This window comes from Pantherophis guttatus, chromosome 3, assembly GCF_059756535.1.
Source record: "Pantherophis guttatus breed Tessera chromosome 3, ASM5975653v1, whole genome shotgun sequence".
Taxonomy (NCBI): Eukaryota; Metazoa; Chordata; class Lepidosauria; order Squamata; family Colubridae; genus Pantherophis; species Pantherophis guttatus.
Window position 1 is genome coordinate 86,989,941 of NC_142065.1, and position 23,226 is coordinate 87,013,166.

General features: G+C 37.6%; 3 protein-coding genes across 10 annotated transcripts in view; 1 reads left to right on the forward strand and 2 right to left on the reverse strand.

Moving 5' to 3' along the window:
* Window positions 1–1,942, reverse strand: part of SASS6 (SAS-6 centriolar assembly protein) — a 20,726-nt gene extending 18,784 nt beyond the window's left edge. For 2 of the 4 annotated variants that reach the window (XM_034437336.2, XM_034437335.2), the window contains exon 1: window positions 1,756–1,942. In XM_034437336.2, coding sequence (XP_034293227.2) covers window positions 1,756–1,823 — 68 coding nt within the window. In that variant the 5' untranslated portion in view covers window positions 1,824–1,942. Of the gene's footprint in view, window positions 1–1,210; window positions 1,229–1,755 lie in introns of those variants that run through there. The other 2 variants (XM_087891123.1, XM_034437337.2) reach the window with 2 other exon arrangements.
* On the forward strand, window positions 1,485–14,473 carry TRMT13 (tRNA methyltransferase 13). 3 transcript variants are annotated; one of them, XM_060690055.2, is made up of 11 exons: window positions 1,485–1,598; window positions 3,740–3,786; window positions 3,876–3,942; window positions 4,774–4,836; window positions 7,661–7,733; window positions 8,014–8,120; window positions 8,659–8,826; window positions 9,017–9,083; window positions 9,972–10,046; window positions 10,414–10,813; window positions 11,391–14,473. In XM_060690055.2, exons 1-11 carry the CDS (start codon window positions 1,500–1,502, stop codon window positions 11,584–11,586), a joined length of 1,362 nt encoding a protein of 453 aa, XP_060546038.1. In that variant the 5' UTR covers window positions 1,485–1,499; the 3' UTR covers window positions 11,587–14,473. The 3 variants fall into 3 exon arrangements, with proteins under 3 accessions (XP_060546038.1, XP_034293230.1, XP_060546037.1); XM_034437339.3 differs by lacking the exon at window positions 1,485–1,598 and adding an exon at window positions 1,948–2,167; XM_060690054.2 differs by lacking the exon at window positions 1,485–1,598 and adding an exon at window positions 1,981–2,167 and having other exon boundaries at window positions 7,664–7,733.
* On the reverse strand, window positions 10,113–22,524 carry LRRC39 (leucine rich repeat containing 39). 3 transcript variants are annotated; one of them, XM_087891124.1, is made up of 9 exons: window positions 22,422–22,524; window positions 21,909–22,176; window positions 21,363–21,468; window positions 17,878–18,034; window positions 15,838–15,974; window positions 14,914–15,059; window positions 13,884–14,036; window positions 12,676–12,815; window positions 10,113–11,849 (listed from the first exon to the last, which is right to left on the reverse strand). In XM_087891124.1, exons 2-9 carry the CDS (start codon window positions 22,031–22,033, stop codon window positions 11,803–11,805), a joined length of 1,011 nt encoding a protein of 336 aa, XP_087747250.1. In that variant the 5' UTR covers window positions 22,034–22,176; window positions 22,422–22,524; the 3' UTR covers window positions 10,113–11,802. The 3 variants fall into 3 exon arrangements, with proteins under 3 accessions (XP_087747250.1, XP_034293232.2, XP_034293233.2); XM_034437341.3 differs by having other exon boundaries at window positions 21,909–22,069; window positions 22,422–22,512; XM_034437342.3 differs by lacking the exon at window positions 22,422–22,524 and having other exon boundaries at window positions 11,576–11,688; window positions 11,774–11,849; window positions 21,909–22,161.
* Window positions 22,525–23,226: the final 702 nt, after the last annotated feature.

Genomic DNA, 23,226 nt, shown 5'->3' on the forward strand with positions numbered 1-23,226 from the left:
GAGATGAGATTGTTCAAAGAAACCCAGAGTGTACCAACCATGCAGGATTGTTGTCCTCCCCAACAGTCAGATGGTTCTGGTTCTTCATCCAAGTTTTCAGCAAAAGACATTGAGACCCTTCTTTTCATTGTGCCTGCTATCTTTTTAAAATTTTGTGTGTTTTACTATAATTCAGGGTTGAAATCCAGCTGGTTCTGACAGGTTCTAGACAACTGGTAGCAGAAATTTTGAGCAGTTCAGAGAACCGGTAACAGAAATTTTGAGTAGTTCAGAGAACTGGCAAATGCCACCTCTGGCTGGCCCCAGAGCGGGGTGGGAATGGAGATTTTGCAGTATCCTTCCCCTGGAGTGGGGTGGGAATGGAGATTTTGCAGTATCCTTCCCCTGCCATGCCCACCAAGTCACGCCCACAGAACTGGTAATAAAAAAAAATGGATTTCACCACTGCTATAATTTCTTTCTTTGATTTTTGAGAGCTGCACACTTTTGAGGCTTAGACAGCATATAGGTTTAATAAATTATTATTAATTGCTAATATCTCTGATTCCAAAAGTTATTCTCATAACCGCATTAAAATGTGGGAAAGTACCACTTATTATTCTTTAAACATTATAAGGAAAACTTGCTAAATTAAAGCTACTAGAATCTGGGCTGCAAATAACCATACAACCGCAGATGACAGCAATATAAACTACTGGTTGTCCGGATTTTTGCAATTCAGATCTAGTGGTAAACAATCCACACTACGAAATCCGGAGCAGATGTTAAAAGAGTGTTTCCTCCCCCCCACCCCCTTTTTTTTTCTTCCTTACATCCTTCCAAAAGCTTAACAACCAACCAAGGGACAGATATTGACCGATGACAATTGACTCTAAGAGTCCCTCTGCTCAATATCTGGCTGTCACATTCAACTGTTAAAAGCTTGGAAGAAAAATGGGGGGGAGGGAGTCTAAGATACGTTTAAAATACCTGAACTTATCTAGCTGCTGCTGCTGCTGCATAGAGACAGACACATAGGTAGCCGTTTATCATCTATAATACCGTGCATTATAAAACATTAGCATTAATCCTAGGCAAGTGGAGCCTGTGTTAGAAAAGCAGCAGCCACGGTATCCATCAACGTAACACAGTTGAAGAGAACAATTGTGTACACTTCAAGAATCGCCTCCTCAAAGCCTATTGAATCCGGCAAAAACCACGCTATACACACCCTCCTCAAGCTTGCAACAGTTGTTTAAAAAGCCTGACTAGGGTCATCGATCCCTCCCAGCGGCCGCAGCCTGAGAGGAAAAAAAATCTGCGAGGCTTTTTTTCATTCATGAACGTTGTTGTTGGCTCTTGTTTTTTTTCCCCCTTTCTTTCTTTTCAAAATTGTGAGGGGTTTATAGAAACGCACCTGGTTCCAAAATCCTATAGCTTTCTGTCGCTTTTATTTTGAAAGGTTTGGGGCAAAAATAAAAAAAAAAAAAAAAAAGTGGGGCCCGGGTGTGGGGTGTGAAATGAAAGAGACGGAGGCCACTCCCGATGTTGAAGTTCCGCCCCGCTTTCTTTCACCGGGCTGGTCGGGGAAAAGCCAACGGTCCGAGTCCCGTCCTGAAGTAAGGACGAGGGTTGGGGGGGGGCACTCCAAGGCAGGAAAAAAAGAAAAAGGACTCTTCCCTCACCCCCCGCCACCCCCCCTCAGTCTTTAGCCGACTGCGAAGACCGCAGACCCCAGTTTCACCCGAGGGAAGAAAAGCCGCGCCGGCGCCTCACCTCTCCTCGCAGCCTTGGCATTTCACCTGCACGGGCACCAACTGACTGAAGAGGCTCTCCGACGCCATCTTGCGCTTTGAGTTTGGCGCCCTGCTCCCGCGGGGGGGTGGGGTGGGGAGGAGCCAGGATAGAGCGAGGCAGGATGGGCGGGGAACGAGCCACGCGCCGCCCGGGAGAGGCGGGGCGGGGCGGGGCAAGGGTGGGAGGGAGGGAGGAGGAGGAGGAGGAACCGGAGGAGAAAGGGGGAGGAGCCACGACACCTGTAGGCAAGATGGCGGGGGCTGCTGCCGCCGAGGTGGCATCTCTTCCTCAGCCAGGGCGATGCGCCTATTTCGTGGAGCGGAAGAAGCGCTTTTGCAAGATGGTCCCGGCCCAAGGCAGGCGCTTCTGTGGCGAGCACAGCGCTGAAGAGGTAGTAGGGGAGAGCTAGGCAAGCCCGCTGGACCGAACGAGCCGTTTTGTTTGTAAAATAAGGCTCCGCTGGGTTTTGTTTCAAGGAGCCTCCAGTTTTATCTTTTATGACACAGGCGGAGGGAGGGAGGGAGGAAGCGCACCTTGATAAGGTCGTTGGCATTTCATATATGTAGAGTGTACGCACACACAGACAAACGCGGGCACACGCGCACACACACGTCGGGAGAAGATGTCATTTATTTATTTATTTATTGGTTCGATTTATATGCCGCCCTTTTCCGGAGACTCAGAGAGGCTTACAATGTGTTAAGCAACAGCCTTCATACTTTTGTATATACCTGCTTAGTAGGACTTTCGGGCCCCCCCTAAGCGGTGTTCTTTTTTTATACAAAGTCAGCTTATTGCCCCCACAATCCGGGTCCTCATTTTACCTACCTGGAAAGGATGGAAGGCTGAGTCAACCTTGAGCCTGGTGAGATTTGAACTTGCAGTAATTGCAGGCAGCTGGTGTTACTTAATGCTTTAGTCTGCTGCGCCACCAAGGCTCTTCATTAGATTTTCTGGTTCATCCCATTTCATCTCATACTTCCCATCCGGGTGTAAAAGTTGTCAGGATTGTGAATGTCATTACAGGTAGTCCTCCACTTACGACCATGATTGGGCCCCCAAATTTAGGTTGCCGAGTGAGAAAATTCGTTAAGTGACTCTTGCCCCATTTTACAACTTTTCTTGCTGCATCTGTTGAGTGAATCACTGCAGTCGTTAAATTAGTAACACGGGTTGTTAAGTGAGTCGGGCTTCCCCATTGGCTTTGCTGGTCAGAAGGTCGCAAAAGGTGATCAGGTGAGCCTTGGACACTGCGACTGTCATAAAAATATGAACCAGTTGTCGAGCGTCCGAATGTAAATCATGTGACCACGGGGATGCTGCAATGCACATAAGTGTGAAAAATGGTCATAAGTCACTTTTTTCAGTGCCCTTGTAACTTCAGTCACTTAATCACTAAATGAACTGTTATAAGTCGAAGACTACCTGTACATATCAGGGCAAGTTATGCTGGGTTGGGGGAGGCTGGCTTAATTTCCCTAGAGCAGGGATGGGAAACTATGGCCCTTTCATGACATATGGACTTCAACTCCCAGAATTCCTGAAACCAGCTATGCTGGCTGAGGAATTCTGGGAGTTGTAGTCCATATGTCATAAAAGGGCCATAGTTTCCCTATCTCTGCCCTAGAGCATATCGTGCGTAGGGAAAATGTTGTGATCAACCTAGGAAACAAATACAAGTGGAAATGGGCAGTGGCAGAATACAAACAGTTTTTAAAAAACAAGCGCCTCATAATTTTTTCAAGGAAGGTTTCTCTTTCACACCACCCTTGGATAAGGCACCTTTGAGGCAATGTATTGTTAATTCCAATGTAAATCAATTCCATTATATTTGGGGTTTTTTCCTATTCCATTATGTTCTATTCCATTATCTATGTTATTTGGGACTCACTTTTATTTTTGTGTGGAGCTGAAAAGGAGTATGATTTTAAGTTTTAATAAATTGTTTATTTTTTTTAACTAGGAAGAACATAAAAGGAAAAGAATCCCTTGTCCTTTGGATCCAAAACAGTAAGCAAAGCAAGAGTAGTGTGTGTGTGTGGTGTTTCTTAAAAAAGAACAATGAATAGCATTGCTAGTTTGTTCATTTTTAATTTTAGCACTGTGTATGAAGACCAGCTACAAAAACATTTGAAAAAGTGTAATTCAAGAGAGAAGCCAAAGCCTGTAAGTGTCACTGAAACTGCTTGAAGTAAAATTAAGGGGGACTTTCTAGGGGTATACTAGCAGAACTGCCTCGTGCAGTGATGCTTCTTTTCATTAATATCCTGATGAAAGTAAGGATATTTCCAATGGAAGCATCACAGAACCACCAATAAATATATTGTAGTGTTTGTGCTTTATTGTATCAGTATTCTACTTTCTCATACTTAACTGATTTTCAGAGATAAGAAAGCCTGGAAAGTTTGTAAAGAAACATGAGAAGGTTGCAAATAGAAGGCAGTTTATCTGAATCCTTCCTTTATAGAATTCAGTGGATTTAGCCAGACAATTGCATAATGGAAACATGATCTGGAAGCACCCAGAATCTGTGTGCAACGTAAATGGGTCTTGGATATTATAGCAGAACAAAAATTGTTTACAGTGGCCTGCCTTAAAGCCAAGAATCTCAAAAGGCAAATCCTTTCAGTAGGTAGCAGTAAAAGTAATTTGTTAAGATTTTACAAGGATGTGGTTGAAGAAGAATGAAACAAGAAATAAAGTAGAAAATATTTTTGACTAAAATTTTGTTTTATTTACTCAAAACGTATATAAAATAAAAATCATTCATAGGTTTATTACATGTCTTACTGTGCCAATAGAAAAAATAGCCCTTGGTTCACCTATCTGTTACACTTGTCTAAATATTACTAAATTATAACTTTGATTGTTTTGTGTTATAGATACAATCAAACTCCAGAGTGATTTTGTTTTTTCTTAAACTGTTTAAATATTAATGTGTGTAAATACTGGAAAAGAGCTATAATTAGTTTAACATTTTTTCATATTTCATTTAAGGTCTACTTTGCTAAAGATATTAATGCAGGGCTGAAAAATGAAACAGAACTGCCTGAAGAACAGGTGAATAAATGTCTTAAATATATTTTGAACTGCTACAAGGGGGAAACTCTGCTTTTTAGAAATCAAAATATTTATTATGTTTATTTGTTTGTTTATTAAATTTATATGCTATCTCTATAGCCTGCTTGATACTGTGATTAAGGCGTTAGCCTAGAAACCGGGAGACTGTGAGTTCTAGTCCTCTCTTAGGCATGAAAACTGGCTGGGCCACTCTCTTTTAGCCCAACCCACCTCACAGAATGGTGTGAAAATTTGAAGCAGGAATATTAGGTATGTTTGCTTCATTGGCCCAAAGGTGCTTTCTCAAGAGTCAAGTGGACTTTTGAGGTTGGAAGGGGGTGTTTTGACACTGGCGAGGGCTGCAGATACCTTCATCCTTAATTGTTCTGCTTCTGGTTCTGCCAGTTTATTGTTCCTGTTGGCTGACTCTGTGGCTGTGAGGAGATTTACAACTGGTAGCTGTTCTGGTGTTACTGCAAAATTCAGTCCTTTGGCCAAAACATTATTTTCTGTTTAGGTAAGCTCTCTGTCAGACAGATTTCTCACCATCCCATCGGTCAGTTTTCTGAGACATGTCACTGTCCATCTGTGTTGGTTTTTCTGTTTTATGTGTTTTTTCCTGTCTATGCTGTAGGGTAGAAAATTTTGCCGTTCTTTGCTCTTGTTGTGTTGTGTTAGTTGTGCCTTCTTTATAAATTCTGTGACCTGTTCCAATACATCTGTTGGTCCAGTTGCCTCTTGAAAAAGCACCTTTGGGACAACCATGACCTGGATGACTGAGAATCTCCATAGACAATTGCTGAATTGGGTTGACCAAAAAGATGTGTAGACAGAGAGACAGATGGGATTAAAATATATTATTGTTATTGTTACTATTGTTATTATATACTAATATATTACCCCACAGCTGGATTAACACCTGTCTGGAAAACTTTGGAATCAGCAAAAATATTTGAACATTTTTTTAAAGCAAATATGCAAAAATGGAAAACAGTTCTAACAGCAAATGGGGAGAACATTGGCGAATGAGGAATTTTCCAAGGGGACTCACTTTTGCCACTACTGTTCAACATCGCATTAATTCTACTGACAATAATCCTACAAAACACAAAACTGGGCTACCAAATCTCAAGCCAACATGGCAAGATAAACCATCTACTATACATGGATGACTTAAAACTGTATGTGAAAAGCCCCACTGAACTTGAATCAATACTCAATGTAGTTCAACTATTCAGCAGCGACATCAGAATGAACTTTGGACTTGAAAAATGTGCTATATTATCCATGCAGCAAGGAAAAATGGAAAAAATAGAAGGAATAGAACTGGAAAATGGAAGCATCGTGAAAGCATTAGCAAAAGAGGATGGTTACAAATACCTGGGCATATTGGAAGTAGATAACATTTTTTTAAAAAAATTGATTTATATGCCGCCCTTCTCCGGAGACTCAGGGCGGCTTACAATGTGTTAAGCAATAGCCTTCATACTTTTGTATATTTATACAAAGTCAGCTTATTGCCTCCACAAACTGGGTCCTCAATTTACCTACCTTAGAAAGGATGGAAGGCTGAGTCAACCTTGAGCCTGGGGAGATTCGAACTAGCAGTGATTGCAGGCAGCTGAATGATAATAACAGGCTATTAGTCTGCTGCGCCACCAGGCTCTTGAATAGAAAAGTCATCTTGAATAGAAAAGTCAAAGAGTCAACACAAAAGGAATCAGGAGGGTCCGCAAAATATTAAAATCAGAACTGAATGCTGGAAACATAATTAAAGCCATTAATACATGGGCAGTTCCAGGGATACACTACCCAGCTGGAATCATCAACTGGACTGTGACTGAACTGGAAAACCTGGACCGGAAAATGAATAAACTTTTGAATATGTACCATGCTTTACATCCATGAAGTAACACCGACAGGTTGTACCTGCCAAGAACAATAGGGGGCACAGGACTATTGCAAATCCATCAAACTATAGAAGAAGAAAAACGAAGTTTGAATGATTATGTGAACCAAAGCACAGAAAGATTGCTGCAGGCTGTGAAAATGGAGAACATTATAAAAACAACAGAAACAAAGGCAGAATATAAGGAAAAACAGTTGAATGACAGAATAAATGGAAAACCAAAGCTCTACATGGACAGCACTTGAAAAACATTGAAGGAAAGTGTTATAACAACTTGACATGGGCATAAACGGAAGGTATAATAATTGCTGCTCAAGAACAAGCACTACAAACTAATGCCATGAAAGTAAAGATACAAAAATCCACTGACAATCCAAACTGCCGACTTTGCAATGACAGAGTTGAAACTGAATAGTTCTTGAATACAAATGTTGTGTAGCATGCTAAAATACTCAAAATTCGAAAATGGTATCAAGAGTTCTAAAAAAAGAGAACAGTATATAGGATACAAACATCCATCCCCCAATAACCTGAAGGTTTGATATGGTTACCCTTATTGGCACCGAGTGATTGAAAACAAAACAAAAAGAGAAGCTATTCCTGTAAATTGTACTACTCTGTTTCCCCCAAAATAAGACATCCCCTGATAATAAACCCAATCGGGCTTTTGAGCACATGGCAATAAGGCCAAGCGCTTATTTCAGGGTTCAAAAAAATATAAGACGGTCTTATTTTCAGGGAAACACAGTATTTATTTATTACTATTCTGGCCCTTCATCTAAATATATTTTCTACTCAAGGTGAATTGGATATTGTTTAGATCAGAACAGATGAAGTACATTTTTTTGGCCTTATTTTTGCTTTGTATTGATGGTTTTCTATAAACAAAGTAAGAAATATTCTTGTTCATTCCAGCAGGCACCAATTTCTGCACTTTCTAAACAAGAACTAGAGAATTTAATTAAGAAGCTTAAAAAAGCAAGTAACAGTAAGTGTTTTATTTTTATGTGGGTAATCACAATATAAATGATGAAATAATTTGAAATAACTTGTAATTTTACGGTTTTTGATGTGTATGAGAATTACATTGTAAAGTTTTTTTTACAATGTAAATATTGTAAACATTACATTGTAAGTTGTTTATATTTAATTTTTTTGCAGAGTTGGATGTTAGTTTTCTCATACAATAGCAACTAGACATTTGAGAGAAAATTTACATTGTCAATTCAATTCAAACTCAAACACGAAATTTTACATTCTATTCTCAGCTATAAATTATAAAGTTAAGGACCAAATTCTTTCTCATCAAGCCTTACAAGAAGCCCTAAATGATCCTCAAAATGGAGATGCAGCTTTTAAACATTTGAAGCAACAGGTACCTGTTTTGCAAAAAACATAATATATTTAGTACAAGTTCTTGTTCTAAATAAATTGCTTCCTAGTCGGGGAACAACTTATTGTTCCCTTTAAAACACTGATAATTTTATACATGATCTTTAATCTCGGTTTAATCCACAACCCTTTAGATTTCCCTAAAATTTCATAAGAATATTGATGAATCTGATTTTTTTATGTATACTGTAAAGTCATTCAAGGTTTTTGTTGTTGTTCTAGGCTTTGCATAAAGAAATTGATTTTTGTAGTAAATATTAAAAATAAATGTCAGCATGAAATAATTAGTTTTCTAAATCTACTGAAAATAATATAATTTGGATTTAGAGTAATAAGTCATTCAAACCTTAAGGAAGATAGTATAGGACTAAATCACAAAGCCCATGCATATTGAAAGAATTACAATTAATAATACAATAGACTTACAAATACCTGTTGCCGATTTTAGGATTAATTAATGCTTAATTCAAATAGTACAATGAATATCTTTGCTGGTTCATAAATAAACTTGATGTCTATAGGCTTCTATATTAGGTAACATGAAAAGATTGCATTTGCTTGGACAAGGGAACTGTTTTGTGGAATTTGGAGCCGGACGGGGAAAACTGTCCCACTGGTTGGATATAGCTTTACAGGACGCCCAAGATGTTCATTTTCTTCTTGTTGAAAGGGCATCTACTAGGTTCAAGGTAAGGCAATTATTGCTATAATTAATATTAACATTTTATAATGCTGTATGTCCAAAAAAAATGTTTAAACAAAGGTTTAAAATTATTGGATTTGGAATCTTGCCAGCGCTAAACATTTTTGTCTGGATTGTAAAATACAACCAGTGTATATACACCCAACATGTCATAATAATTAGTTTTGACCCTGCAGGTGGATGGCAAACACAGAAAACGTTACTTTGAGAGGCTTCAAGTTGATATCCAGCATTTATGTTTAAGTAAGTTGCTTAAAGGTCTCTCTATGAACTTTCTGAAAAACAGTGCAAATGATCATGGTTGGGTTTTTTAAAAAAAATAATACTGCAGGTAGTGTTCACTGTAGTTATGGTAGAAATGCAGTTGCTGCAGAGTTGGTTTTGGATGCCAAGATTCTTGCTCAAATATAAGGTCTGTTGGATTACGTTAAAAATAAAAGCATTATGGTATCTCAATAGCCCCGCCCCCTCTCCAATTTTTCCTGCATTTTTCTTCCCTCTGTTCCTAGCTGTCACTAGTGATGTCCTAGAATGGCCCCCAGCTCCTCCAGTCTCCTAATGGCTGTTTTTTTTTAAACAGCCCTCTTCTTAGTGACTGCTGTCTTGTTTTTTTCTGCTATTTACCCCTCTCTAAACCCCTTCTACTTAGGATAACTGTATTATTGTTATTGTATGGGCTTTCCGTATTCTGCTAGAAAAGCACTTGTGGAAACACCATGCTGATACACACACACACACACACAGAGAGAGAGAGAGAGAGATTAGATGAGATGAGATGAGATTAGATTAGATTAGACTAATATACATTACATTTAATACTGCTTCCCTTCTGTGACTTGTTATTACAACAAGTCGATCAAAACAAATCCACATTAGTATTAATATCCTGTAATTAACCTTTAAATTAAATCTGTGTTTTCCTTTGTTAGTTTATTACATATTAATGTAGCAGCATGCCTTACTTTAAATCCCCCAAATGTTTTGACTTACGTGTCCCATCAGCACTAACAGAGATAATGTTCAGGGATCATGAGCGTTATTGGCCAAGAATTAAGTTGAGGAAGGATGAAGTGTATTGTTCATAAACATGATAGTAGAATGTCATAATCGTTTGGATTTTTTTTTTGACAGGTAAAGTTCCTCTTCTTGTGGAAGAGAACCTATCTCTAATAGGAATTGGAAAACATCTGTGTGGTGCTGCAACAGGTAAAATTGTATAGCTTGCTCATGTATTGAAAATAGTGTAATAGAGTCATTTAAAAGATATTGAAGAAAGCTTGTCAACAACTTTTATTCATGTACACATGCTTGCTAACATACATTGATTACCGTTGACTCTTATTCAAGGCTTATTGAAGTCAATAAACATGCTTATTTAAACAGTAATACTAAAGAGCTAGCTTAAAATGAATGCTTCATAATACATTTGTGGCAAAAGTAAAAAAGTGATTTAAACTGCTTGATAATATGGTCCAAGTATAAGTTATATAGAATTTTCACAGTTACATTAATGTGTGTACGTGTATGCTGATGCTGCATGTAGCAATTAAATATAAAAATAATCTATTCACAGATCTTGCTCTGAGGTGCTTAGTTGACACCTATGTGAATTCACGTGCTGAAGAAAAGGAAGGCCCAGTCACTAAACGCCTCAAGACTGATTGTCCTGGCCAAATACATAGCAAGTGTGCAGCTGAAAACTGGAGCCCTGTAGCTGGAATTGTTATTGCACTTTGTTGTCATCACAGATGTGAGTGGAGGCATTATGTTGGCCAAGATTTCTTTACAAGAGTAGGACTTGGCCCCATAGAATTTAATTTTTTCAAAAGAATGACCAGCTGGGCTACCTGTGGCATGAGAGAAAGAAGAACAGAGACCAGCAGAAGTGGCATACAAAATAAAGGACAAAGAAACGTAGATGAACATGATCAGGATAATATAAATACTGACTGCAGTTTGGATAGTCTTCAAGGGTATGTGGTCACTTTGAGTACAATTATCAGCCCCACTGCATAAACCAGACTAGGAAATTAACTCCACAGGAAGACTAAAACTATTTTTATTGAGATTTACTGTAATAATACAATATTTCAAGGCTGATTGTACTATACCTCCTCCTTCTGATATTCCAGTGAATTAGGTAGCATCTGCCTGAGTCACTATCAAATATTATCTCATTGTTCTGGACATAAAAATGTTTTTGCTTCTTTTGCCCAAGTGACTGTTCTTGCATACTTCCAGCAAGGTGATCATCCTTATACTCTAACAACAATAGTTTTCAGAAAAAATACGTTGTTTTAAATATTTTCACTGCCAAAATGTATTTTGTCATTTCTGCAGCTAGAAAGTCTAAAATTGAAGTAGTGTCTATTCAGTTAACATTTATGTCACAACAGATTAGTAGGATACTAATCAATGAGTCCTTGATTTAAATTGGAGGGGGAAAAAACAAGTTTGCAATGAATTGCTTGAAATGGAGCATCCAAAAGTTAGTCACTTTAGTTTCTAAAGGTTTCCCCCCCCCCCTTTTTTTTTTTTTTTTTGTTCTAGGTTGCTGACCGCTGATGAACGAAAACAGATAGGGCACCTTTGCAAACTGTTGATTGATCATGGTCGGATCGAGTACTTACAGCAGAGAGGATATGAAGCTGTGTTGCAGCGCTATACAGACTCAAGTGTGTCATTAGAAAATGTTCTTCTGACAGCTGTTCCATCTCAGTCTTCATTATCTTCCACAACTACTTAAAAGCTTCAAGAGGTCTTTCAGGAGTTTCACTGCTTCCGTGATTTTTGCAAGTTTGTAACATCCAGGATTGTGTTTAACAAACTAGGGATAGTTTACAACATCCTTTAGATCAGAAAAAAAATACTAATAAGTAGACAGCTCAAAATATTTGTTACAACAGATCTGTTGCTCCAAAAAATTATAATACCATATCATCTTAAGTGTTATTTTTCGTCTTCAGTCAGTGGTGTCAGCAGCATCTGGAATATCACTTTCCATATTTTCTGAAAGAAAAATGTAATGTTTGCCAAGAAATGTACATTTTTCAGAAATATACCAATTTTTTAAAAGTGTTTTTCCCCAGTATATCTGTATGAGGTTTTCAAAAGTATTTTAATCTATATTTTTACAACAGATTAAGGTATCTATCTAAACTGTCCTATGAACCCACTGTGGGCCAGCATGTTGTTTTTCACAGTACTTAATGGTTATGCACCAGCAAGTGGAATTTCCTGTGCTCTTTTTGCAGTGTTCACTCTGCCCCTGCAGTTCTCTTGAAGAGAGGTTTTTCTCTAGTTCCATAGCACAACAGGAAAGGATTAATCCCTCGAGAATTCTGTGATCTCATATAAACCAGGATGTTTCAAAGATCTGTTCATTGGACCATTGCAGCGTGGTTCATATAACATTAAAATCATGCATTTTAGTGCTAAAGCGAGCAGTATTAGGGCTCTGCTTCATGTATCAGAATTATTTAATGTTCAAGGTAGGATTGGGTACATTTAATATTTTGGATCTCAACTTTTAAACACTATAAAATGCCACAATATGTCAAGGAAATTCTAGTATCACAAATTTTTCCTTTAACAATGCTTAAATACATTGTAGGCCACATTTGTCTGATTCAATCCTTTTAAAAGAGATAATGTTTGTTGTTATTGTTTACTATGAAGCTATTTTGGCTTCATGCTTTCTATCCTCAAGGCCACTATTGCTTGTCTAACAAACCGTCATTAAAACTGGTTTAATGTTATGTGCAAACTCAGCTCTTGAAAAATAGGGCACTCTCCTCACTGAGTATATTTATTTTTAATCATAAACAAATGGTACCTTCACCATTGAGCAACTTCTGAATATATAAATGCATAAATTGAATTCCATAGAGTTCTTGTTCCTCCTCTTCTTCGGGATTCTGGCAAGGAGGAAGTGTAACTTGCAGCTTTAATGGATTATCTCTGAAGTTGACAAATCTATTATATATGATATAATGGAGTTAATGACCTGGTATTCCATAAACTGGAAACACTTTCAAATTTAATAATTTGTTTTTTAGGTAAAAATATTGGTAATACAATCGTTATGAATCCTCAGTGAAGGCAGTGTTAATATGTCGTGTTCTTTGGAATCTTAAGTCTCATTTCACATGGAATACTGAATAATGGTTTAGTATTTAGATCTGCATTCAACTAACACCCCCCCCCTTCTCATTCTACAGAGAAATGTGAGAATCTGATTTATGTTAGCCATGTTGACTTTTAAACCTCATTGGATTTTTTTAAATAAGCATTCGTTTTAAATTAAAATTTAGATAAAAATTGTATGGTAGAGGTGTAGACTCCAGATTGTCACAGCTTGTTTTAACAAAAATGACCACAATATATCAAATTCAAGTGAGATTGTAAACTCTGAATACACTAAACAAAACCATCTGATCTCATGGTTATACCTATGAGGAGAAAATGTGGTTCAGTCATGATCATTATTTTCACGTTAACTAAAATTCTGTACCATATGAAATTCGAATAATTGTATCTTTAGCCCAAACACCAGTTTGATATAGGGGTTAAGGCAGCAGGCTAGAAACCGGGAGACCATGAGTTCCTATCCTGTCTTAAGCACAAAGCCAACTTGTTAACCTTGAGCCAGTCACTTTCTCTCAGCCCTAGGAAAAGGAGGCAGTAGCAAATCACTTCTGAAAAACTTTGCCAAGAAAGGCACAAGGTAATTTAAAATGTCATATGCTATTACAGTTCTAGATTTCTTTCATCTCAGCTATTCTCTAATAGATGCTGATGAATCTGTATATTGTCATTGCTCCCTAGGACAGGACAGTATGTCAGTTCTCAGATATTGTGGAGAGAATAGAGCTGAGATTAATGATGCATTCAGCATGGCGCAGTTACCATTATGGGGGACGAATCTGACTACTGTTTTGAAAAGACAACTAAAAATATCAGCCGTGGGCAATAAAGCTGGTTACATTTATCTAGAGCACTTAATTTTCCAACTGCAGCTAAGAGGGGTTTTTTCCCCCTTACCTTAGATTTAGCATGTCCTTCAGACAAACAGGAATATCTTGCAGTTTGTTGCTGGTGAGAACAAGGGTAGTCATATTCTTAAGATTAGAAATGGATTCAGGCAAACAGGTTATTTCATTCCTTTGGAGCCACAAAGTATGTAAGTTTTCTGCTCTGTAAAGTCAAACAGGTCTATTAATTAGTCAGAAAAACAACTGAAGATTATATACATTAGTTTGTCTTACTGTGGAAATTTCTCATTTTGGCAGTAAACCTGGAGTGAAAAAGTAAAATGTGATAACCTTAAGCAATTTGGAGTCTTAAAAGTCCTACTCCCTGCTAGAGAATCATACTTTTCTGCTTGCTATTTATATTGGGTGAAGTTGACAATACTTCATAACCATTCCAACTCAATAAAAAATATTAATACATCTGATATACTGCAGATTTCCATGGGAAAAAATATGAACAGCAGTCTTCAGCAATTATTGTTTATCTGTTTATCCTTCTCCAAATGCATTTTCTGTAATTTCAACAGCAATGAATCATATATTATTAAAATTGTAAATGCTATCAAATAAAGATCTGAACTTAGAATGGCTGATTTTAAATTGACCACTGTCTAAATTTTGGTAACCATTATATTTTTCAATCTAACTTTCCCCATCTGCAAAACAAATAACTATTTACCTGATTTTTTTTTTTTTGACAAAAAATGCTCAAAACTATGATATAAATTAAAATGCTATGGAAATTATTCAAATCAGTCAATTTCCATGATAATTTTTGTATATGTTTGAAATCAGTTAAAACAATGGGATCCAAATGGTCTACATTTCAGTTTATCTACTTAGATTTTTAGATCATGTTTTTAAAAGCCTTTATATCTTATGACTGTTACAGGATACATATAATTCAACTGCTTGCCTGAATTCTATTGTATTTGTTTCATTAGGTAAGTAACAACCCTAACCTTTTGCTTTTGTCTATGAAATTAAAACTACAAGATCTTTGATAATTAAATCACAATGACATGAATCACTGCATTTACTTGTCAATATTGCCAGGGATTTCTTTCAGCCGGTTGCTCGCCATATCTAGCCACTCCAAGTTAGGCATATCTAGGATAACTAGTGGCAAAGTAGTGAAGCGATTCATGCTCAGGTCTAGGTGAGAAAGCTTCTTCAAGTTGCTCAGCTAAAAAAAGAAATAAAGAATCTTAGCGATTATTCATTTTGATAAACCACATTTCCTTATGTTTTAAATTTTTGGGGTTTTAAAATTAAGCCAAATTTATTTAATATTTTTAAATTATTTTAAATTGATGTCTATTCTGTTTTTAAATAGGCTGTACACCACCCTGAGTCCTTCGGGAGAAGGGCGGTATAGAAATAAAATTATTATTACTATTATTACTATTACTATTATTATTATTATTATTATTATTATTATTATTATTATTATCATCAAATTATAGGTATAGTGGAACAGTGGGAAATTCTGTGTTCTGTCTTCTGGCAAAATGTCTATCATGCTTTGCTCAGGGATTGAGGGAAGCGAACAAGAAAAAAAAAATTAAAAAGGCCTTTTAATCACGCTCAACCAAGGTCTGGGTGAAAAAATTCAAAACACCAGCAGGGTGGGAGCCATTAAATTTAATTTATTGTATGAAACTTCAGCGAGACACTTGATTTGAGTACACAAGTGATGTCATTTATCAGCACTGACATCTCCCATTGTGTGGCTATACATGCAGCTGCTATAAATTACAGGGAAGAAAAATCACCATTTGATGCCTCCATGTCAGTGATATATTTTGCATGATTGATGAGGCAAACTAGTATGTTCACACAGGGGAACAAAAACATGAATGTTCATTAGCTGGTCATTTATTGATTTATTACAAGTCATTTTAAACATTTAAACAACATCTTGTTATTATGAACATAGAGAGAAGACTATGTTATTTCCTAACCTGATGGGGAAGATCACAGATGTCTCTATTTACTGCCAGTTCCAATCTTTCTAAGCCAGCGCAGTTGCCTAATTCTTTAGGAACCAATTTAATTTTATTATAACTGAGGATCAACTCCTGAAGATTTGACAATTGACCTATAGGAGTAAGACAGATTAAAGAAAGCCTTGGTTTAATATTCACTTGCAAAAAGCTTCCCTTTAAACAAAAAGCAAGCTGTTAAAATTGGAGGGAAAGGAAAAACATCAAGAATATTAGTGTTAAGAGAAAGCTACTACAGATTTTTTAAGTCTCATTTTAGCAGTCTAACATTACTTTACAACCACTCATAGAAATGTCAGATTGCCAAAGAACCACTATTAGAAACTAATTTCACTTCTTAGTTACATAATGATTGATCCAGCCCACGACAAATATTCAATAATCTGTATAATTTACTGGGAGCTCAACATTTTCTTCAGATACCCATCCCATCAGAAGTTTTCATTTTCTCAACTCTGGTGTCCCTTAAATAAGTCTTAAAGACCTGTTCTTCCTCCATTCTTGGATGGGGCTTATCTTCACTGGATGTTTTGCATAATTAGGTTTTGTTCTTTTGGTTTCCATTATTTTTATCCTTTTTTTTAAAAAAAATTGGTTTTACTCTAAGCCACTCTTAAGTTGATGAAGTTGGTGGGTCTATAAATTTTATACAATAAGTAACTCAGCTGTCCTCAATTGGTGTCCTTCAGATGCATCAGAGTTACAGCACAGAATTTCCAAACTCAGACCATGAGATAAGAAATTCTGCAAGCTGTAGTCTCATTACACATAAGGAAGGTTACTTAGGACAGTGGTCCCCAAGCTTGGCAGCTTGGCAGCCTGGCTGAGGGGAGGGGGGAACAAAGAGAACTGGGCCGTGCAAATGGCAAGCTGGTGCATGTATACGTGCACAGCTCAACTTGCTTGAGTGTAAGCACATGCCGCACAGTTCGTCTTACGCACCTTGAGTTGCATGTGCATGCATGCTGGCCTGCTGCTTGCACAGGTTGAGCTGTGCATGCACGCATGTGCCAGCCTGCTGCTCACACAGCCTGGTTACGAATGGTTCAGTAGAGGGCCGCAGCCCAGGGGTTGGGACCCCTGACTTAGGACACTGAAGAAATCAGGAGTCTAGAACAATATAAAAATTTAAGGGAAAAAATACTCCTTTGTTACAGAAGCAACTGCTTCTTTCAGATTGCCAAATGCCAGAAATCTTTATCCTATGTTGAACAAACCCATCAATTCACCCCAATGTCTCTTCTTTAAAGCATCTGAACACAACACACTTCTTGAAAGATAAAACTGAAAGTCAATTGAGGACAAGGGAAGTTAAAAAAAACAAAACAGGAAATTCTGCTCAATAAAAGATGGACCAGAAAATAGCTCCTATGCTAGCAACCCTCATGCTCCAGAACATGCTCCTGTGGAGGTACTTTCACTACGATTTTCTTAACATTGCAAAAGACTCAGACAATTCTGTTTTAACATCCTTTTGAGGTTTAATGATAGTTGCAGTCATGTATATGATATTATATACTTTTATGTGTCATTTATTCAGAGTAGTCTTTTGTTCTCCTTTCTTGACTCATTGATATGCACCACCAAGAGAATAATGGTTGCTAATTGCTAATAAATAATGCAGCTATTGCTAATAAATAATCTTGTCAATATCTGATGAAAGTGGACTGTTACAAAAAGCACGTCAAAATAAATTTATAATATTTATAATGTTTCAAGATTCACTGTTTTACTGTTGCATTAATTTTATAAGATAATCATGGGAACCTTCTGGAATAGAGTGAAAACATCTCTTAATGCTATAAAGCACAATATACATTTTGAAGGAACCCAAAAAGCAAAGTTAAACAACAAAATAGCGAAGGAATTTTTCAAATTGTTTCCAAAATATGATTTTTTAAAATTAAGTACTTCCATAATTTTAAGGAACTCTCTAATTCAGAACCCAACCTGAAGAGGCAATTGCCTCTGAAGGAGGAATGTTGACATGACACTCACCAATCTCCCTAGGAATTTCTGCAATGGAATTTCGAGATAGATCTAGCACAATGAGGTTTTGAAAGCGACCAATGTAGTGAGGGATTTTGATCAAATTAGTTCTGTGAAGTTGCCATTCCTGCAGGTAATTCAGTTTCAATAAGCAAGAAGGTAGAGTCTAAATTTGAATGAGAGAAAACAAAAAGTGGTAGAGTCTCTAAGTACCCCAAATCAATAATATTACCGGCAGTCCTCAACTTATAACCACAATTGGGGACCAGAATTCCTGTTGCTAAGTGAGGTGATTATTAAATGAATTGTACACAATTTTACAACCATTTTGCCATGGTTGTTAAGTGAATCACAGCAGTTAAGTGAAGCATATGGTTGTTGGGCCAGAGTTCGGAGGGGGGAAGGGGAAAGAAGGGGAGGGGCATGTGCATGTGCGTGCATGAGCATCCATTGCTCACATGAGAGGAGCACAAGTTAGGCCCTGAGCACTTGCACAAGTGGGACTGCGAGCGCCCATGATGCGAGTGGGGCCCTGAGTGCCTGCAACGCTCATGCAAGTGGGGCTACAAGCCCCTACATGAGTTAGGCACTGAGTGCTCACACAACTGGTGCCACAAGTACCCATGACGTTCGTACGAGTGGGGCCCCAAGTTCCCGTATGAGTGAGGTCCTGAGCACCCGCAATGCTCGTGCAAGTGGGGTCACGAGCTCCTGCGCACTCGTGCTCGCACTAGCCAGCCACTCACGTGGCCCAGTTGTCAATAGGCTGCAGACCAGTGGTAGGCCACGACTCACGGGTTGGGCACCCCTGTGTTAGACATGTCTGGTTTCTCTCATTGTCTTTGTTTGTTGGAAGCTGACTGAGAAGGTTGCAAATGGTGATCATATGACCCAGGACACTGCAGCCATTGTAAATACATGCCAGCTGCTAAGTGCCTGAATTTTGATCTCATGAACCTGGGGAATGCTGTGATAGTCTGAAGTGTGAGTACCAGTTAAAAAATAGTTTTTTCCGTGCCACTGGAAATTCAAATATTCAATAAAAGAAAGTTTGCAAGTTAAGGACCACCTGTATATAAAAAGGTTGCAATAATCAGTTTCAGGAACTAAAGAGAATGACACCAAGTACAGTGTACCTAACGTGGACTGCAAAAATACAGATAGCCTCTTATAAAAAAAACCCTCTAAGATAATGTTGCCATACATTACATACAAAACTCAGGTTTTTTTTAAAAAAATAGATATTTAAGAAACACAATCAAGCAAAAAGAGAGATAAAAAAAAATAAAGGAACAGAAAATAAACTTATAAACCAATTAGGAATTTTCAAAGTAACACTGGATTAGTATTGCGTATAAAAATGAATTGATTTTATATCAATTCAGCAGTTTAAAACTATTGCCAAAATCAAATCCTTAATCAAAACAGCTAGATCTTGATTTATGCACAATGAATCTCACATTATTTGAATATTGCACTATTTATGCACAGTGAATTTGCACTATTTATGCACAGTGAAATGGCACATTATTTGAATTTGCACTATTGAACTGGTGTTTCTATGGAAAATATGGCAATTGGTTCTAGCTTGACAGAAATAGGCAATGAATAATTTCAAAGATAAATTATTAGATATATATATATATATATATATTTGTTTTTCTTCTAGCCAGGTTTTCCCTACGTAACCAAGGTTTTTTGTAGCTCCAGCTCAGTAGAATCACATCTACTCGGGTTCTGGGCTTTTTTCCTTTCTAACAGCTAGCAAGCTCTAACTGCTAGGTGGGAGACCTAAATAGATCCATTTCTAGCTCGTTTGCTATCATCAGTAGGCCACACCCATATCTTATGTATCCTCCCTGTAAAGGTACAGTATCAATTTTCTTACTTCTTCGTAGGGTTTGTGTGTGTTTTTCTTCTAGCCAGGTTTTCCCTACATAACCAAGGTTTTTTGTTTTTTACAAAAAACCTTGGTTACGTAGGGAAAACCTGGCTAGAAGAAAAACACACATAAACCCTACGAAGAAGTAAGAAAATTTATATATATATATATATATATATATATATATATATATATATATATATATATATATATATACATACATATATATTTATTTATTTATTTTAAGGGAAAGGCAAAAGGGAGCAGAATGCCCCCTCCCACATGTTGGGGTAGACCAGGTGTCTCGGTAAACACTATATATAAAATCACCACTTTCTCATACGTCTCATAAGACAGAAATAGTACTATCCCAGTCTCCCTTAAGTCTCACAATAGACAACACAAAATGTCTGACAAAGCCTGAAAGTGGTGATTTGAGATATCACCCCACTATGGCTATACAAACATCTTGAGCTACGTAGGAAAAAACCCTGACTAGAAAAGTATTATACATATGAACCTACGAATTAAAAGAACAAAATAATATATATATGTTTACAGTAAAAAATAAAAAAGACTATCGTATAGCTACAATTTAAATTTATTAACAAAGTTATAGTGGCTTTAGAAACTATCTAAAAACAAAATTTTTTGATTATTATTCCTAAAGGTAATCTTATAGTTATTAAAACATTATCTCTCAACCTCCTAGTAGATGTTTACAAACAACAAAAAGGTAATGCCACTTGGCCCTTTTTAAAATTTCCCATGCCTGTTTTATTATAATGTGCACTGTAGATTTAGGCATTCCAATATCTTGTCCTATTTTGGTGTTGCTATGACATTTATGTAATTCAACGACATCAAATTTTTGCTTTAAGAAGCCTCTTCTTTTTTTTTGAACTTGTTCTCTTTTCCTCTGGCTGAATAATTCTTTTTTTCCATTTTACACATACAAAGATGAACATTTCTGCATGTACTAGCCTTAACTGCTCACAATCTAGTCCAGTGATTGTTAACCTTTTTGGCACCAAGTGCCAAAACTAGAGCACACGTGTGCATGTGCGCCGGAACCCGGCCAGCTTCTCTTCCCAGTTCTGTTGTGCGCATGCGCGCTGGACAGCTGTTCCGGCGCGCATACGCACTGGCCAGCTGCTCTCTTCTGGGTTCCGGTGCACGCATGGCCTGCACGCACCAGAACCCAGAAGACAGCAGCTGGCAGGTGTGCATGCACACACTGGAACCTGAAAGAGCAGCTGGTCACTGTGTGTGCTCACAGAGAGGGCTCTGCGTGCCAACTCTGGCATGGTTCGCCATCATGGATCTAGTCTCTCCTGAACTGACTTTTGGGTGTCATTAAACCCAACCGGATATCAATTTACAATTCACACTAAATCAAATATTTCATTGTTTGAATTCGCATAAATCGCATCCTTACTATACTTAGTAAAAATGATGTTCTTTTCACATGTTTTCAAGAGCTCTCATCCAAAACAAATGGCTCTTGTAGTTCTCCGGGAAATGGGGAGCTGCTGACCATTAAACAGATGAATCAAAATACTGAAGCAGTGAAGAATGAAAAATCAACTCTTAGTAGCTTTTGAACAAATACCTGCCATTCTTCCTGCTCAATCCTTAAAACAGCCCTTCCATCTTCGTTGATTACTTTGCCTTTCAGCTTGGCCAAACTGGCCCTCTCTTCCCAAATAATTGTCAGTCTAGAAATAAAAATTGTAAAGCTTTAAAGATGCATTTTCCTTATTGCTGCAACTTCCATCAGGCTTTAAAACATTTGGAGTCTGGAACTGATCAGGCAGCAAAATCAACAATTGTGCTATCCAAACAGTGATGCAGGTTAGCATCAGTTTCTCAGAAACCAAAAGCTCCGAAATCATCATATTGCACTGCATTTACTACTGAGTTATCATCTTGGGACTGGTACCTTGACATAAAGAGACTTTAATAGCAGAATACTGGAATATACTACTATTGCTACTTGCAGAACAGAGTGGCAGTATTTTGGAACATTTAAATTTTTTTACCACCTCTATTCGCTGTTTTTCACACTATTGGAGAACTCCCAAAAAATCATAGGGAGATCCCAATTGAAATGTGATCATACTTCTCGTCCAAACGATCCCCAATTCTGAGTACCTACCTCCCCGCAGCCTTCTGACTGAATTCTTTTTGCTTCCGAAGCTCTTCGGTAATTTTCTGGATTCTGACTTCCCACAGGTCTTTAATAGCCACAAATGAGCCAACACAAACAGTGTTTTCAGTCATAGCTCTTCCGCATTCAAACTCAGCACCCACTTTTCACTTTTTGGCATGGTATCCAGAAGTGTTGTGAGCAAAAGAGGAAACTCACGTTAGATTGACAAATGCCTTCAATTTCTGGATTTTTAATTGACATCCAGGAGAAACTTCTATAGGAAGGACAAACCATTAATTCACCATTAACAACAGAGCCTATTCTTAGAGTCTTACATGCAGACCCTGTTGTCTGTCAGAAGCTTTGGGACAAAGCCTGTCTGACAACTGTGCAAAAGATTGGCAATTGGGAACTACCAGCCATTTGAAAAGCACGCTCCCAATTTTAGCTGCGAAGCGACAACTTGCCAATTCACTACCCCCTCCAGGAGTGAATTAAAGGATTTTATCAACCACTTACTTGAAACCACAGATGGTTTTCCATGACCCAGAGATTTCTGTACAGTAAGAATTCCGTCATGAATCTTGATCGCTTTGTTAAAGCCATTAAACCCTTTCTGTCAGTTATGACAGAGCAAAATGTCACGGCAGTGAGATTCTAATTTTAACCCATGACATTGGCAGGAACAAGTTCAAGTAGTAACAACCTTCACAAAGACAGTGACCGCAGCCATAAAATAAAGTTCTGCCTGAGGGAAAAATACAATAGATCTTGATTCTAGACAAACTAGAATAGATACATTATACTAATGACAGAGATTATTAAAGACAAGACCACGGTGTCCCTCTGTTGTAACAGAGATTTGTAAACCCTGGACCATCAGGAAGGCTGAATGAAGCAAAATTAAAGCTTTCTTGGAGATCATGGAATTCTCAGTTTTTTTCAGATGCTGGAGAAAACTGCTGGTTTTGGTCCACAAGAACAAATAACTGAAAACTAGATGAAGTGAAGCACGCTAGTCATTGGTGGCATTGTGAAACTACAGTTTAGATATTTTGGACGTGTGTGAAGGGATAAATCACTGGAAAAGGCTCTGATAGTGATAGAAGACATGTGAAGGAATCACAAGAACACAAGGTACCATTACTGATTGCATAAGCGCGACTTACAAATCAAAGAAACAGTTACTGACAATCCTGGCAAAATGATGCATTGGTCCAGCAACCAGCTGGAAATGCTTCAACTACCACCACAAATATTTGTGCTGGGGGAAATTTTAAAATTACAGTTGATAACAATGACTAAAATGATCATAATCCAGGCC